The sequence below is a fragment of the Acipenser ruthenus genome, chromosome 11 (assembly GCF_902713425.1).
Source record: "Acipenser ruthenus chromosome 11, fAciRut3.2 maternal haplotype, whole genome shotgun sequence".
Taxonomy (NCBI): domain Eukaryota; kingdom Metazoa; phylum Chordata; class Actinopteri; order Acipenseriformes; family Acipenseridae; genus Acipenser; species Acipenser ruthenus.
Window position 1 is genome coordinate 19,777,938 of NC_081199.1, and position 16,142 is coordinate 19,794,079.

Consider the following 16,142-nt stretch of genomic DNA (forward strand, 5'->3'; position numbering starts at 1 on the left):
ATCTTGGGCCCCAGCACCTTTCCAATTGTGCCTATTTGCTTGATGCTTGACAAAGTTGGCCTAATTGCTTCTCCTAACTTGGGCTTTTGTGTTTGATACCACCCCTTTAAACGGCTGTTGCATTTTTCTAACTTGTTTTTTTACATTGACAATGTTTTTGTTATAGATACAATATACGGCGCCATTATGAGACAAAACATCAGAAATACAAAGAATTGCTGGGAGAAGCACGAACAAAAAAATTGGAGTCTCTCAAAATACAACTACTGGGACAGCAAGGTGTTTTTGAATGGAAAAAGAAGGAATCTGAAGCTGCTACAATAGCAAGTTTCAACATCGCGCAGCGAATTGCAAAATTATCACGTCCCTTTACCGATGGGTGAATTTGTAAAAGACTGCCTGATGCAAATATGTGATTTTGTTTGCAAAGAAAATAAAGATTCCTTTAAAAACGTTTGTCTTTCCAGAATGACTATGCAGAGACGCATAGCAGACATGTCTGGAAATAGCTATGATCAGCTAAAAAGCAAATGCAAAAATATTGTGTATTTCTCTGCTGCTCTGAACGAAAGCAACGATGCCACTGATACAGCCCAACTTTTAATTTTAGTTCGTGGAGTGACAGAAACATTTGAAGTACACCAGGAGCTAGCATCTCTAATTTCTCTGCATGCCAGAACCACTGGATCTGACATCTTTAATGCAAAGGGATAAATTGGTGGGGGTGACAACCGATGGTAATCCGGCTATGGTTGGCAATACTAACGGTTTTATAGGATGTTTAAAAAATACCTGAAGTTTAAAGAAATTATGGACTTTGTTATATGCACAGTTAACTTTATTCGTTTGCGATCTTTGAATCACAGTGAATTTCAGTCTTTTTTGGAGAATATCAGCGCCACTTACGGTGACCTGATTTATTATTATTACATTTCTTAGCAGACACCCTTATCCAGGGTGACTTACAATTATTACAAGATATCACATTATTTTCCCATACAATTACCCATTTATACAGTTGGGCTTTTACTGGAGCAATCTAGGTAAAGTACCTTGCTCAAGGGTACAGCAGCAGTGTCCCCCCCCCCCCCCTCCCTGTGATTGAACCCACGACCCTCCGGTCAGAAGTCCAGAGCCCTAACCACTACTCCACACTGCTGCCCTATTATCACACTGAAATGAAATGACTTAGCTGGGGCAACGTCCTAAAGAGTTTCTTTTCACTGCAAAAAGAAATAAAACATTTTCTGCAAGAGAAGGGAAGAGACCCGTCTGTCACTGGATTGCTGATCTGGCTTTTTTGACTGATATCACAGGACATTTAAATGATTTAAACCTAAAGTTACAAGGAAGTCAGCATCTCATTTGTGATTTGTTTGAGGCAGTTTGTGCGTTTGAAATGAAATTAAAGCTGATCACAAACCAGCTCAAGAAAGGGCAGCTGACAAACTTTGAAACTTGTCAACAAGCTTTTCCACGTGAAGAGATACAACTGGAAACACCATGCAGGTGTCCTGAAAGAACTACATGGAGTGTTTGCCGGCAGATTTGAGCAATTCAGGAGCGAGCGAGCCTCTTTTAAACTCTTCACGGATCCCTTCTCTGTTGATGCATAAAGTGTACCTGACGATCTCCAGCTTGAAGTTATTGAACTGCAGTGTTCCACTGCACTGAAGAGCAAACACAGGGACCTGCCTCTCCTAGAATTCTACCGATCACTGGACCACAATCAGTATCCTAATCTTAGCAGAGAAGCTTTGAAATTGCTGTCTGTTTGGAAGCACTTATATCTGTGAACAGGTGTTTTCCTTTATGTAGCTAAACAAGTCACACCTCAGAACAAGGCTGACAGATGATAACCTGCATGCAGTGCTTAGAGTAGCCACAACTTCACTAGAGCCCAACATCCCTCAGCTGGTAACTGAAAAGAACCTCAACATCTCCCACTGATTAATTGGACTGCACCCCAGAGTGAATACAAGTGCAGCAGCCACCCAGTGACACCCAGTGAGAGGTTTGGAATAGAGGCAAAGTGACCAGGAATGACAACAGAATGACAGAGGCAGAATAAAAGTTCACAAAGCTTTAATACAATGATCTAAGGTTTACATAAATCAGTTTAAATAACTACACAATAAAATGCAAAGAGTTTTACTAAAAACAAGGAGGGGGAAATTAAAGCCAGCCATTAGCCACAGTATTTAAAAGCATGGGGTATTAGACCAACATATAGCAGCGATTGCACTTCTTAGTAAGAGTGGTAGGTGGTTGGAAACAGCTCTTCCCAACAAGGGTTTTACAACAAAAGACAGATTGTTAATACAAACAGGGCTTAACAGTATTATGGAACGTTAGCAGCAATATACCAGGTTTAACTATATTAGAACAGTTAAACAACAAAATACAAGTTTAGTTATATTTAAGACAATTAGCAGCAAAGTTCAAGTTTAGCAGCAAAATAAGGGGCAACATAAAATTGGGGGTTAATTAGTTGTTAATAGACTGGCAGTTAACAAAAGGCAACGCAATAAAAATGACATTACCTAATTAGCAGGTCAATCAGGTGGCTACTGCCCTCAACCGCACAGATTAACCCCAAAACCAAACAATAATCAAAATATCAACAACAACTCATTACACATACACTCAGAAAACTAGCAAAAACGTAATAAAATATAAATCGCTTAACTACCGTGTCTACAACACACCACACATAATAAAAAAAATAAAATAACAAGCAAACAACCAATTACCTTTCGGTGCGCCAAGGACAAGACACGAAAACTGACTGATCTGCTTTAACAAAGAAACAATACCTCCCCACCTGTAATTGCTGGCCAGCAAAGTATGTTTAAAACAAAGATGTTTCCACCCATTTAAACCAGACGAGAGGAGAAGGACACAACGGTGTAACATTAGTATCAAACCCAAAAGGTGTGGGGATTTTTACCTGCTGCTGGAACACTTTTAATCTAACAAAACAAAACTCAATGCACCAGGATTTAACCACACATTTCAGAGCTTTATTCAACAGACTAGCTCTCGAATTATCCAACACGTTACTTTTGGAATATACTCACATGGCTCTAACACCGCAGAAACAGAAACAGCGCGTCTCCAGAACACACATCAACATCAACATCAACATCAACATCAACATCAACATCAACATCAACATCAACATCAACATCAACATCAACATCAACATCCCGAATCTCCGGTCCCCCGCACCTGTCTCAAACAAAGAGGCAGTTTATATAAGCAAATAAATTATCCAATAAATCACTAATCAACCAATTAAAAAAAGAAAACACAACACATAAAACGAAGCACTTATAACAAAACATAAAAACACCTAGTTGCCTAGGAACCAATACATAATCAAAAGTAGCCCCGTTACATAATTACTAAAAACTTAAGTTCATTGTGAAAAATTACCATAGCGTAAAACTGGTGTAGGGCAGCAGTGTGGAGTAGTGGTTAGGGCTCTGGACTCTTGACTGGAGGGTCATGGGTTCAATCCCCGGTCGGGGACACTGCTGTTGTACCCTTGAGCAAGGTACTTTACCTAGATTGCTCCAGTAAAAAACCCAGCTGTATAAATGGGTAATTGTATGTAAAAATAATGTGTTATCTTGTAACAATTGTAAGTCGCCCTGGATAAGGGCGTCTGCTAAGAAATAAATAATAATAATAATAATAATAATAATAATAAAAAATTATATATATATATTGCATTTTACAACATGCATTTTGGTCCTTGGCCAGTTGTCTTTTTCGTGATCTGGCCCTCTGGGCTAAGGGGTCTCTAAATATCTCACATGACAAGCTTAATCTGACACCAATAACCAACCTTACCTCTTGAGGCAGGGTGAAAGCCCTGCAGATGTATATAGTGTTTAGGGGGAATGTAAGGTTGGCAGGGATGGGGTTAAATCCACCCCTGCCAACAATCACAGGTGTGGCCATTCTCCAATTAGGTAATCGAGTGCTAACTGAGTGTGTGTTCTGTGTAATAGACTGTTTAGAGAAGGCTAAAGCCCAGCCTGAGCAGTCATATATCTGTTTTGTTTAGACTGTTTATTAATGACCCCTGTGCCTTGTTTCTTTGCATTGTTTCTAATTGATTTCCACATCTGTATAACTTGGCAAAGCTTTGCCTTACACTTCCAACCAATTCAGTGGATGCAGATGTGCAGTCTCAATGTATGAGCAAATCCACACCAGACAAAGAATGTCGGCAGCAACTGTTGGGAGATCTTGTATGCTTGCCTTTTAACAAATGACAACCCTCTGTTTTAGTAAGGAAGCAAGTTCCACTATTTTTAGGCTTCTATAGTGGTCTGAAATATTAAGTATATTTAATGTTTAAACAGGTCCGCGAAATGTCTGTGAAATCCTAATTATAATCCTAATTCTAATTGGATGACTTGACCATGGGCATATGATTGAATCCATTTTTTTCCCACTGCATTCAGTCTTTTTTGCTTCTTAGTAACAGGCTCGTCAACAACACCAACCATCATGACACTTCACCAATAAAACCTGACACACAGGCACATGCACCAAGAACAACACATGACGCTTACCGCATCATATGACTGCAGGTTAACGTGATTGGATAGCCGCATAGATGCAATGCAAACAACTCACTCAAACAACATGCCCTAAACTAGTAGAGTATGCTGTTGCACTGCAAGACAGTACAGCAACATATACATATACAAAATTTCCTAACGATACAATAAAAATTTCACATTTTACACCTGGGTTTTCAACGTTTACTCTAAAAATCAGGACGAATGGTGTCCCGACAGTACCTTGATCGTAACGCGGGACAAAGCTCCCAATATCGGGATGTTTGGTCACCCTACATAAATTATAGTCTGGAGACTACTTTCCTAAGTACTTTCCTCATTCAAAAAGCGCTTCTATCCTATTTTCAATTCCTTCCTCCGTGCAGCCCTTGCTCCTGTCCAGTGAATTTGATTATAAAATGACTATATTATGGTTAATAAATTTAACTTAGGACATGAGATCAAAATTGTGCATTCATGCTGGGATTGGCTAATCGGAGGGCTGTCGTGTCCAGTGTATTTTATAAGTTATTTATTGGTAACATGCACTACCTGGTTAATTTATTAGGACATGTCTAACCAATTGGATAAGGCATCGCTGTGGAGTGGAGCATGTTCCCCTGATAGGAGGCCAACTGAATGGCGTAGTTTACATACGCATCGGTGTGGATCAAGTCTATCTTACAATGCTGAACCATGACGGCGATGGCTACTTTCAAGATTATTATGATTATTATAATTATTATTATCATTAATAATAATAAGAAGAAGAAGAAGAAGAAGAAGAAGAAGAAGAAGAATACTTATTTAGCAGATGCTTTTATCCAAAGAGAGTTACAGAAATTAAACAAAATATAAAAAAATAATAAATTAAACATTTTCAAATGTTTCTTATAAGAAGGAAAAAAGGAAAAATAAGGATACAGAGAGAAATGGCAGACATATAAAAGCAAATTAAGAATTATAAACATTTAAGATACCAGTAACTAACTAATAAAATAACAACACATTAGAACACAGAACCACTCCAGAACAGCTCCAAAATAGCCAGTGTCCTTTCCCGATGTTCTTACATGATTGCCACTCATGCTGCCGCTCACACTGGCAGGGAAGATGAATCCATAGCATCCTTAATCAGAGGCAGTAGAAACAGGATAATGCTAATGCTTAGATGATAATGCACTCATCCACCATGCCAGAATTTTGGAGAAGCAGGACAGAGACTTCAGGCATCTTCCATGGCCATCACAATCACCTGATCTCAATCCAATTCAGCATGTTTGGGATAAGCTATGTAAATATATGACGGCAGAAAGCCAATATTATTTGTATTATTATGTATTATTTGGCTGGACGAGCAAGATGCCGTCCGCCAGGTTATTGTTTTGGTTTTAGAATTACTTTGTGGAATGTGTGACTGATCAGCTACTAAGAATTTAATTAGCTTACAGTCACGCATCCTTATTTAATCCATGCAGAATGTGACCGAGGGATAATACAATAATTAATAGCTAGTTAGTCCCTTGGTCACAAATATAAAATATCTGCAGTTTCACTGCATGTAGAAAGAGTGTTCTGAAGTGGAGAATGGAAGTAGAGAGGAGGTACAGTAATTAATAAATATAACAACTGCTACTCGGGTTTGAAGCATCAGCACAATATTTGTTATTGTTTATTGTTTATTTGTTTGGCCAATGTGCCTTTTGTTTTTGAAAGAGTTTTGTGTTTTGTTTAAATATTGTATTTGTTTTTGTTAAATAAAGCACTGAGTGCTGTAGTGTCGCAGTTTGTCCCGACATTACCTGTTTGTTGTGATTTCTGTTTCTGGTCTGACGTCACCACCAGAGCCATCCTGTTCACACATGTATTTTATGATACACCCTTTGTAGCTCTTGAGTGAAGCAAATGATTAGAGTTTTTTAGCATAATTGTTAAATTGATTAATTCGTTGCTTGTCCTGTGCCAATAATTAGTATAGCGTACAGAATTCTCTACCAAGCTGTGCATGTAAGTGTCCCTTTTCAAATATGCCATACTATAGTTTTAAGCATGTTACTTAAAATAATTTTAACTAATTTTAACTACAGTTAACTGCTATTTCGGAAAATCAAATGTCAAATGAGCTATATTAATGTAAAGGGATTGATGGATAGATTATCTGCCTAGATCGCTCTATAGTTGAGCAACCAATAAGGCCTAGTGATATACCACAACTTTTCAGTCACTTTTTTACATACTATTTCACGTCAATTTTCGCAATCTCACACCTAAAGACTTCACAAATCTCACTGTAATTTGGATGATCTGATCTCTACATCTCTACAGTACACGTTTGTACTTAGCTTTCCTTCAAATAAGTCCTCCAATCCCATGACCAAGCCAACTGCCTCTTTATACCCAGCAGATATAGATAGGCTACAGGCCCCTGAAGGGCAAAGGCAAGTCCTGCAGGTATCCACTTGAGCTCACCGCATAGTGATGTGAAGCAGTTGAGACCATTTTCCCTCCCCAACTTGGGACAATTTGGACTTCCCATGGGATCCATTGCTACGATCAGCAATTTGGCACAGCCAGGACATGAATATGCACCCCCCTGACTGCACCACTCTACACAGCACATGGTTATAAGATGTTAAACTATGTAACATTTAAAAACAGTAGTTAAAATCATTTTTTTGGAATCAGGAATTTGGAAAGTATTTGTATTCTTAAGATGTTTTTCAAACATGTTTGTAATATACATTTCCGTTCACTGAGTTACCTTCAAGTAGCTGTGAACCACATTAATGTTTCTGAACATGTCGATGTATGAATATTCATTACCATGTGGAGACAGGCAAAACCAGTACTCCAGTATAACTACGCATTTTGGATGGTTAGACATTTTGGATTGTCAACATTTACATTTTCAAAGTGACGGATGGTTTGTAATTATATATATATATCTATATATATATATATATATATATATATATATATATATATAAAGATTAATGGATGTACCCTGCAGGTAGGCAGTTTTACTGCTATATGGGCTTCACTCAAGTTCAACCAACCAGTAAGGCATCTTCTCCCTTGCCACCTTTCAATACTGTCGGCTACTGCAAACAGTACACTTTCATAATGCACCACAAGGTAAGTGCCCTGTTAATTCTAGACTAAGACAGGAGAAATTGCTTTTTGTATTGACTCTGCTGTAAGTACATTGCTTTTAAGCAAAGTTCTGTCTGCATTTATAACACTCAATATAATTTAACGCTTCATTTGCTAACTTTATAGTCACATTCATTTAATTAAATCTCTGACAGTTTCAATACAGAACGATATACAGTAGTTTTTTAGAAGGATTTATTTTTTCTATTTGGTGAGCCTGCTGGTTCATTAAATAAAACATGCACTGTGTTTGATTTTCTCCTTACCTCCCTTTAACTATATCATTGAACTATTGAAACAAACCACTTTGGGGTGGTTGAGGTCATTCGCCCGCGGCCTTGTCTTGTGTTATTGCTTATGCACGTGCTTTAATCTATGTTTATGCTAATGTGTCTCTATCTAAACGTTGATATATATGTATGTATTTATATAAGGATGTTTTAATTTTAGTTAATTAGGTATGTTGGGGTTCCACTGTGAAATGCAGGGCTTTCCCACCATTTTGTAAGAATTGCGGGACTGAGGCATTAATGAATTATAAAAATGTGAGGTTAATGGGTTTGCAGAGAGATCACCTACCGAACCAGCTGGAACATGCAAGCAGGCCCAGCTTTATGTTTATGTTCTTTTAACCAGTTTATTAGCAAAGCACTGTTTAAAGGACTAATAACTGAATGAGAGAGTGCTTTTAATGTGAAACTTCCATCTCCTGTGTCTGTTTTAAAAGTTACATTTTAAAAGAAGTTGGAACCCCCTACACTACCACTGTTTACTGCTTATCTAGGTATCACCCTTCTATCAGCTTTTATTTGCAAGTGTATATGTATAGGGATGCAACTTCCATAACAAATGAAATAAAAACAGTGACTTAAGATTTTCTCTATACAAATTTGTTTAACTAGCAGAAATATATTGTAAAAGTAAACCCATAAAGCACTGTTATAAATGTAACAAGAATACCCAGTCCCTAACCTGACCACTTAGGGGGACATGTAGGAAGCGTTTCCGACAGCATTAACCCTTTGCGGTCCTATGTCGGATAGTAATAAAATAATGACTTGGATCACATTATTGAGGAGTTTGGTGATAAAACGAGTGATCAGGAGATGATTTATCGGTATGAGGAGGTATGTGAAATACAGTGAACAAGCGGTGGGGCGGGGCTGGAGATGCAATACTGAGTGTCTTTTAAACCCGTTTTACCGTGAAAAAAAATACTTTAAAAAGCTTGTGTAAAATAAACTGCGCGTGTGAAAATAAATTGGACCTGACGCGCCTGAGACATGCTGAATAAATGGACCGCTAAGGGGTAAGGCCATAGCGTCGCATTTACACCGGCCTTAAAATTGCCCCATATGTATCATGACACTTTTGGCAAGTTAAGGCCGTGTTAGCACGGCCAAAATACGTTCCACCTTGCAAAGCGCTCCGCCGCTCATTAGCCATGTACTTTACGACGTGTCAAGTCTTAATTATATGCATGTGCAAATTGTAGGTGGGGCTCATTTGTAAATGAAGTTTGTGATATTAAAATGAGATTTATGAAGCGGCAGAACAGCTGCGCCGGCCCTAAAAGGGTCCACAAATAAGACCGATTTCAAATTGGTCTTATTTGGGTGCAACGAAAAAGTCAGAAAGCAGCTGATTGGAAAGAGCATTATGGCAGCAGTCAGATAGGGGCCTGGAAAATTCACAGTATTTTTAAAAGAAATTCAAGAATGACATAAAAAAAAAAAAAAAAAAAAAAATCACGGAGTGTCACGAAACCGCCATTTTATTAAAAAATGTAAGTTGCCATCAAGAACATCACTCCAAAACCAAGGCTGAAACATTTCAACATTTAGTCTAGCTTCTGAGTCAGCTCTTTAAAAAGGTACATTGTAACTCAATTTGCTATGAAACAATCTTAAAAAATGTAACAAATTTCTGCTGGAAACAAGTCATTTAAAATGGTCTGTGTTGGCTGCAAAAAGAAGTAACAAGCAGACAAAACAGATTTTTTAAAAACAACCTTGAATGACAAATTCAGCAACATTTTTTGAGTTTTGTAACCCTATTTTTGCTGCCTCTAATCCCAAAATATTGTAACGGCAGCGTGTGGTGGATTCTCAGCGGCAGTAATGAAGACGCTACCAGGAATTTCTTTTTGGCTCTAAAAAGTGCTGTTTAATTTTTTTTAGCTATTTCAGAAAGATGGATTTAGCTTTTTACACTCCCAGCAATAACAACTGCAGTGTGCAGGCTGTGCTTAATATAGGCTCATCCTCACGGCTCATTGGTTGGGGTTACAGTAGGTGATTTGCAGCACAGAACACACAAAGTCCCAACTTTAAATCTTGTTTTAACCCGACACTACATTATTAAACATGACAGAAATGTCAACCGCAAACCTGAAATGACAAAACCAAAGCTTTTGTGTTTTTCTTTATACACACTGTACATTAATAGTATATAACAATGTCATTGTATAGTATGAGGAATTCACCAATCATGAAGCCAGTATTTGTTTGACCCCGTTGCCGTAGTAACCAAATGTACGGCATTGACTCCGGACCGTGTACAGCTACTGTAGCGCTGCTTCTACTTGATAAAAATATGAAATGAACTGGGGAGGTGAAGAGTACAGTAATGTAAAATACTGTAAGGAACATAAAATGCATATTTTTCACAGTAGGCAGTCAAATACATGATTTCCGTGAAATTCGTGATATCGTGAATTTTCAGTGGCATTTCTTACGATGGAGAGTGCAGACTCCTAACCTTCTTGAACAACCCAGGAACAGAGGGAGAGTACTGAGAAGAAGGGAGAGTATTTAGGGTCTGCATTAACCTTTCTGATCTCCCTGAGGCTGAAATTATAGCTCAATACCAGCTATTTCATTGTGTAGAATTATTTGTATTCGTCATTGTGACGGAAATATAATGTGTTCTGGTTGTAAATCTCCCTCTCGACCTGTGAGGATTCGAAGTAGCGAAAGGGAAAGGCTTTGGACAGGTTGTCCTGACAGTTCATTCCCCGGGTTTGGAAGTCAATCAGCCTGGAAAAAGACGAGACTCCAGTGCGAGAATGTATTGACCTGGAAGGTAAACGAGGTAGCAGCTGCAGGCAATAGAATCAGCTGCAATCGTTTACCACGGGGTCATGCATAATCGCATAAAAGGGGCTGGAGAATTGTAAATCTTTTCCTTCGCTTGGGTTTCGTTACGAGGAAACTGGAAGGACCGGGAGATTGCCCAAAATAATTAACGAAAGGAGTTTGTGAGTGTTTTGTTTGTTTGTCTGTTTAGTAATTGTCTGTGTTTGTTATCACTAGACGGCTAAACACAGATCCAGAGCTGTCGCCAAGGGCCAGCACGAAACCGGATCACCATTGCACTACCGTCACGAATAAACATTGTTATCAGCACTTGTTTCACTAATAGCACATATTATATTGTACTTCACCACAAGCACTGAGAGCTTGTGTGTCTAATTGTGTGTGTTTTGTACCGTGTCTATTATTTGTGGGACTGCAACCCTTTGTTTCATTACTGTGCAATACACATTGTTGTGTATTGCCAGCTCTTTATTATTTACCTGCTGGTTATCAGACAATTGGATTATACACCATTAAATCAATCATTTTCACCCGTACTTTGTTGTCTGTGTGTTCTTGGAATTACTGTATCCACACTGCACCTGCTATACACCTGCTACCACTTACCACTTTGCCACAGTCATATAATAAACGTTCATGATATCCTTTTCATTATGTATATTTGGTTTTATCAGTCGTATAATAATAATATAATATAAAGTCAAGACACTTCGTCAACATGGGTCATTGCCTTTCCAAATGACCAACCTATTGTTCAATTGAGGTAGCCCATATGGAGGGGAGGCGCTATTTTTCAGATTAGTCTGTTAATCTGTACTACCAGTAGCCCATTTTGAGGGTTTCAGAACACCGGCGCAGTGGAATTTTCGCATTTAAATGTGCCAGTTTACACGAAGCCTCATTAATTTTGGGCCAGTTAATACATTCGGGATGAGGTAAAATTTGTGCCCTGGCAGAGCGCTCACTAGATCAGTCCCTGATCAGAATTTAGTCTTCAATGCAACTGAAGACTCTTTCTTTTTTCTTTCCGTCCGTCTGTCATTAAATCCGTGAAGCCTGCTTTCTTTTCCACAACCACAACCCGAATGGTTCCGTAAACCGCTTCCCTTTCTTCTTCCTGTCCTTCCTTTTTATATCCCCATGGATGCTCTCATTCGCTTGACTGGGTGTGGGCAGGACTTCCTACTAATATGGGGAAAGTGCTCATACAGATGGTAAAATACAGTGTACAGAAAAAAACAGCGATTTGAATCAACAGATTCCAAGGTGCAGCAAAGAAACAAAATACAAAAACAATCATATAAATGTTCATAAATAATAAAATAATAATAATAATAATAATAATTATTTACACAATAATAAACCATTTAAGTGCATAAATAATCATTCAAAAACGTCACTTGTGACATCTGTATAAAATGTTATTAGTAAAACAAATTCGATAATAAAAAGGAAATTTGATAACAAAAAGGATGTTTTGTTTTTTGAGTCAGAGATTATGTAATTTACATAATCTCTACCAGTGAGCACAGAAGTAATATTATGGGAAATGTAACAAACAGTCACATGGTGGTAAATGTTTGATGAATATGCCCTGTCTGTTTAATACTTTCAGATCTTTTAAATGTGTTCATCCATAACTCTAAGCACTTAATCATAAAACTACAATGGTAAAACTATAAAGTCAACAAACAATTGGACAAAAGTGTTTTATCAACATTTACTTGTCTATTGTTTCACCTAATCGAATTCCACCTAGCCCTGCTCCTTTTTTGTCACAGTACACTAGTATCAACCGTTCTTCAACAGCACACTTCTGCTGCAGCACACAGACCTACCCCTTCCTCCCTCCCACTCCCTCCCTTGGGCTCCTAACTGCAGCAGCTGTAACTAATTTGCATGGAAGGGGAGAACACATTGAGCTATTGGCCTAACAGACCAAATAATTATCCAGAGGATAAGCTAAAAGTTCACAGGGAACCGCCCACCCCAATAAACAGCACACAGTCGGAGCACATAGCACGGCTGCCACCTGAATGAAGAGTTGTACAGAGCACTACTGTACTTTAAATCCCCCCTTTAGAAGTTCAAAAGGGATTGTATTTGTGGAAAGCAGGCATTTGATTAGCTCTGGAAAACTTGGTGAGTAACTCTTTGTTGTTTGCAGTTCTTCATGGCAGGGGGTTATTTTAAGAGTACCAGTTAATTAAATCACCTACACTGTAGAAGGACGGTTGTAAAGGTTGTACAAGGGATATATGTATATATATAGATATACACACACACACACACACACACACACACACACACACACATTTCAAGCAGAGAGATACTGTCCATGCACTACAATGCTTAATTTTAACAGTGGTGCTGACCAATAAAGATAAGGCAATGTCAATAATTAAGGAACTGTCTCAGTTAAATGTTGGTCTCAATCATTCATTTTCTGCAGTTGAACAGACCTTATTTTTCTTGTTGATTTGCCATCTGCCAACTTAGAGACACACTTAGTTGCACAATTTCAAAAAAAGAACCACAACGCATTTCGACACAATGTGTCTTCGTCAGGTAGTTAATTATTATAAGTTGGCTGATCGCGAATCAAGAAGAAAAATAAGGTTTGTTCAACTGCAGAAAATGAATGATTGTGACCAACATTTACTGAGACAGTTCCTTAATTATATATATATCAAATATATATATATTAGATAGATAGATAGACACACAGTTATGGCCAAGTTTTGTATCACCCTATAGAATTAACACATTTTGTTTCATAAAGTCGAATAAAACCTGCCGAATAATGTTATGTTAACTTACTGAATTACATACCACTTTGTAGTTTTCCATATATTTAACAAAAAAACTGACAAAAATGGAAAAATGTGACATTTCGAAATCTAACATGAAATACTGTACTATTGTACAACAAAGAGTTACGGTAGACTTTTATGATATAATTTAGTAGTTTCTTTGATTACATGATGTTAAATAAACTATCTAAATTATGCTCAGATAGTTTTCTTTTTAGTTTTTTAAATTATCAATCCTAAAATTCGAGGCGATTCAAAACGTTTGGCCATAGCGGTATGTATGTATATATATATAGACTGGAGAGGAGGGCTATAGTGAAAAATTATTGACCCGAGGGAAGACAACAGTTACCGACAGCAGGCTATGATGCCTGAAGCCGCACCCTGGAGGTAACAATAGTCTTCCCAAGGGGCATGTAATTTTCCACTATTAACTGAGTCTGCAGTACATATTTAATATATGAATCAGTCAAAATAATGAGAGGCATGGATAGTAAATATAACTGTATATACTGTAAAGCCATAAATATTTGCAAGCCTTTTATTATGTGTTTTTCGCGTATGAAAAAAAATGAGTATCTTAGTACTGTACATATAATGAAGTAATATACTACTACCAGTGCAACAGGTCAACAGCAAAAAAGTGTGATTCAGCAGAAATGTTGGTCACAAATACATTTGGCTTTGCAGTTTTTTGCTTAATATAGCTGATACAGCATAAGTAAATAACTACATAACATAAATAAAATAAAAAAGTTTTTTAAATTGCAAGTTTATTTTTCTTTTGTCGTACGTTTTGTAATTCATTTTCTGTCACAGAATCGCCGTTCAGCAGTTTTTTCATTCAGCCATTTTTATCTTGTTGTTGGAGTGTAGGTGGAGGGCATGCCTTTGAAAAGGGGGAGGACTGACAGTGATGTGAACCAATCACATGACAGACTAAGACTATTGCCCGGTGGTGTAAGGATGTGAGGGCAATAGTTAAATCTATTTTTGCTCCTATGATGAGGTTTTAACCAATCACAGGCCAGAATTTTATATATATATATATATATATATATATATATATATATATATATATATATATATATATATATATATATATAGTGTAGTTAGGATATATGGTATAGATATGTTTTATACAGTATATTACAGTTTTAATGTGTATAAAAAGTTGTCTCTCCAGCTGTAGCATTCATTCTGTATTAAGTGTTACTGCCTTTAACCTTTTGCTGCTGTATACTGTCTGACAAACACATTTCAGATGTACAAAAAAGTCAATTAATAATGGAGGCATCAGACATATACTACAAAACTGAACCCATGGGTAGATATCTCATCTTCAAATGTCCTATTGCTTTATTTTAACTGGGAAATGTAATGTAGACTACTAGGCCAGGCTGACTTCTCAAATCTGTGTTTTATGATTGTATCAAAACATTGTTTAATAACCCCCTATGACCATCATGGTAATAAAACAATCAATCAAAAAACATGGGGGGTGGGGGTGAGTAACAGTTTAAATTGGATGCCAATATCCATGAAGATCCATCTTCATTTCCTTTATGTTTTTGCTTAACATGGAGAACAGAAAGAACAAAAACCTTGTTTCCACTTTTTGATTGCTTATTTCTCATATCTATCAACATGGTAGTATCTTGTTTTGTGGTGTTGGAGTCCTAGGTCTGTGCAAAAACATAGACTGGCATTCTAGTATTGGGTTGTGACAATAGTTTTCCTATAAAGTTTGTGTATCTGTGTGGCGGAGTGTCCCCCCCCCTATATGTATTTCTATTATTATTTGTATTCTTGTTTGCGGCACGGATAAAAGCGCCGCGTATTTGTTATTGTTTTTATATTTTAAAACCTTGTGAGGATGCATGGCTGATCAGCTACTGATTATTTAACTAGCTGACAGTCACGCATTCTTACTAAACTCGTGCAGACTGTGGCCAAGGGGTAATAAGATAATTAACAGCTAGTTAACCCCTCGGCCAGAATATAAGAACCTACAGCTGTCCGTGCTCGGAGGAGAGTGTCAGAGGCGAGACAGGTTTTGAGAGAGAGAGGAGAGAGAGAGAGAGAGAGAGAGAGAGTAAACAACTGCTAAGTAATGTGCTGGGGTAAAACCAGCACGCTTATTTGTTTATTTATATTTGTTTGGCCAACGTGCCCTTTTGTTTTGTAGTGTTTTGTTGTGTGTTTAAATTTTTTGTTTTTGTTTTATTATTTAATAAAAGCAGCTGAACACCGTAGCGTTTCAGCTCTCACCCGTACTTCCATTGTTTCTGGTACTTCCTGGTCCGTGACGTCACCACACACGCCACTCAACAACAGCACTCGGTCACAATCTGATATCTCGTTATTATCGGGAGACTAAATGAAAGAGACCACTAATTCAGGTAAGTGTTTAAAAGAGAACTGTTTACTTTATTACTGAACTTCATATACACAAGGTAAGAGGACTCACTAGCAACCATTATGTTGCCTACAATCTGCGT

General features: G+C 37.6%; 1 protein-coding gene across 2 annotated transcripts in view; it reads left to right on the top strand.

Annotated features, from left to right (window-relative positions):
• Positions 1-12,834: 12,834 nt before the first annotated feature.
• Positions 12,835-16,142, top strand: part of LOC117426138 (glycophorin-C-like) — a 67,293-nt gene continuing 63,985 nt past the window's right edge. Inside the window, exon 1 of one of the 2 annotated variants that reach the window (XM_034925013.2) lies at positions 12,835-12,970. Coding sequence is in view for 1 of the 2 variants with exons in the window: in XM_059033433.1 (XP_058889416.1) it covers positions 12,865-12,970 (106 nt within the window). In the remaining variant the exon portion in view is untranslated. The remainder of the gene's footprint in view (positions 12,971-16,142) is intronic. The other variant, XM_059033433.1, reaches the window with a different exon arrangement.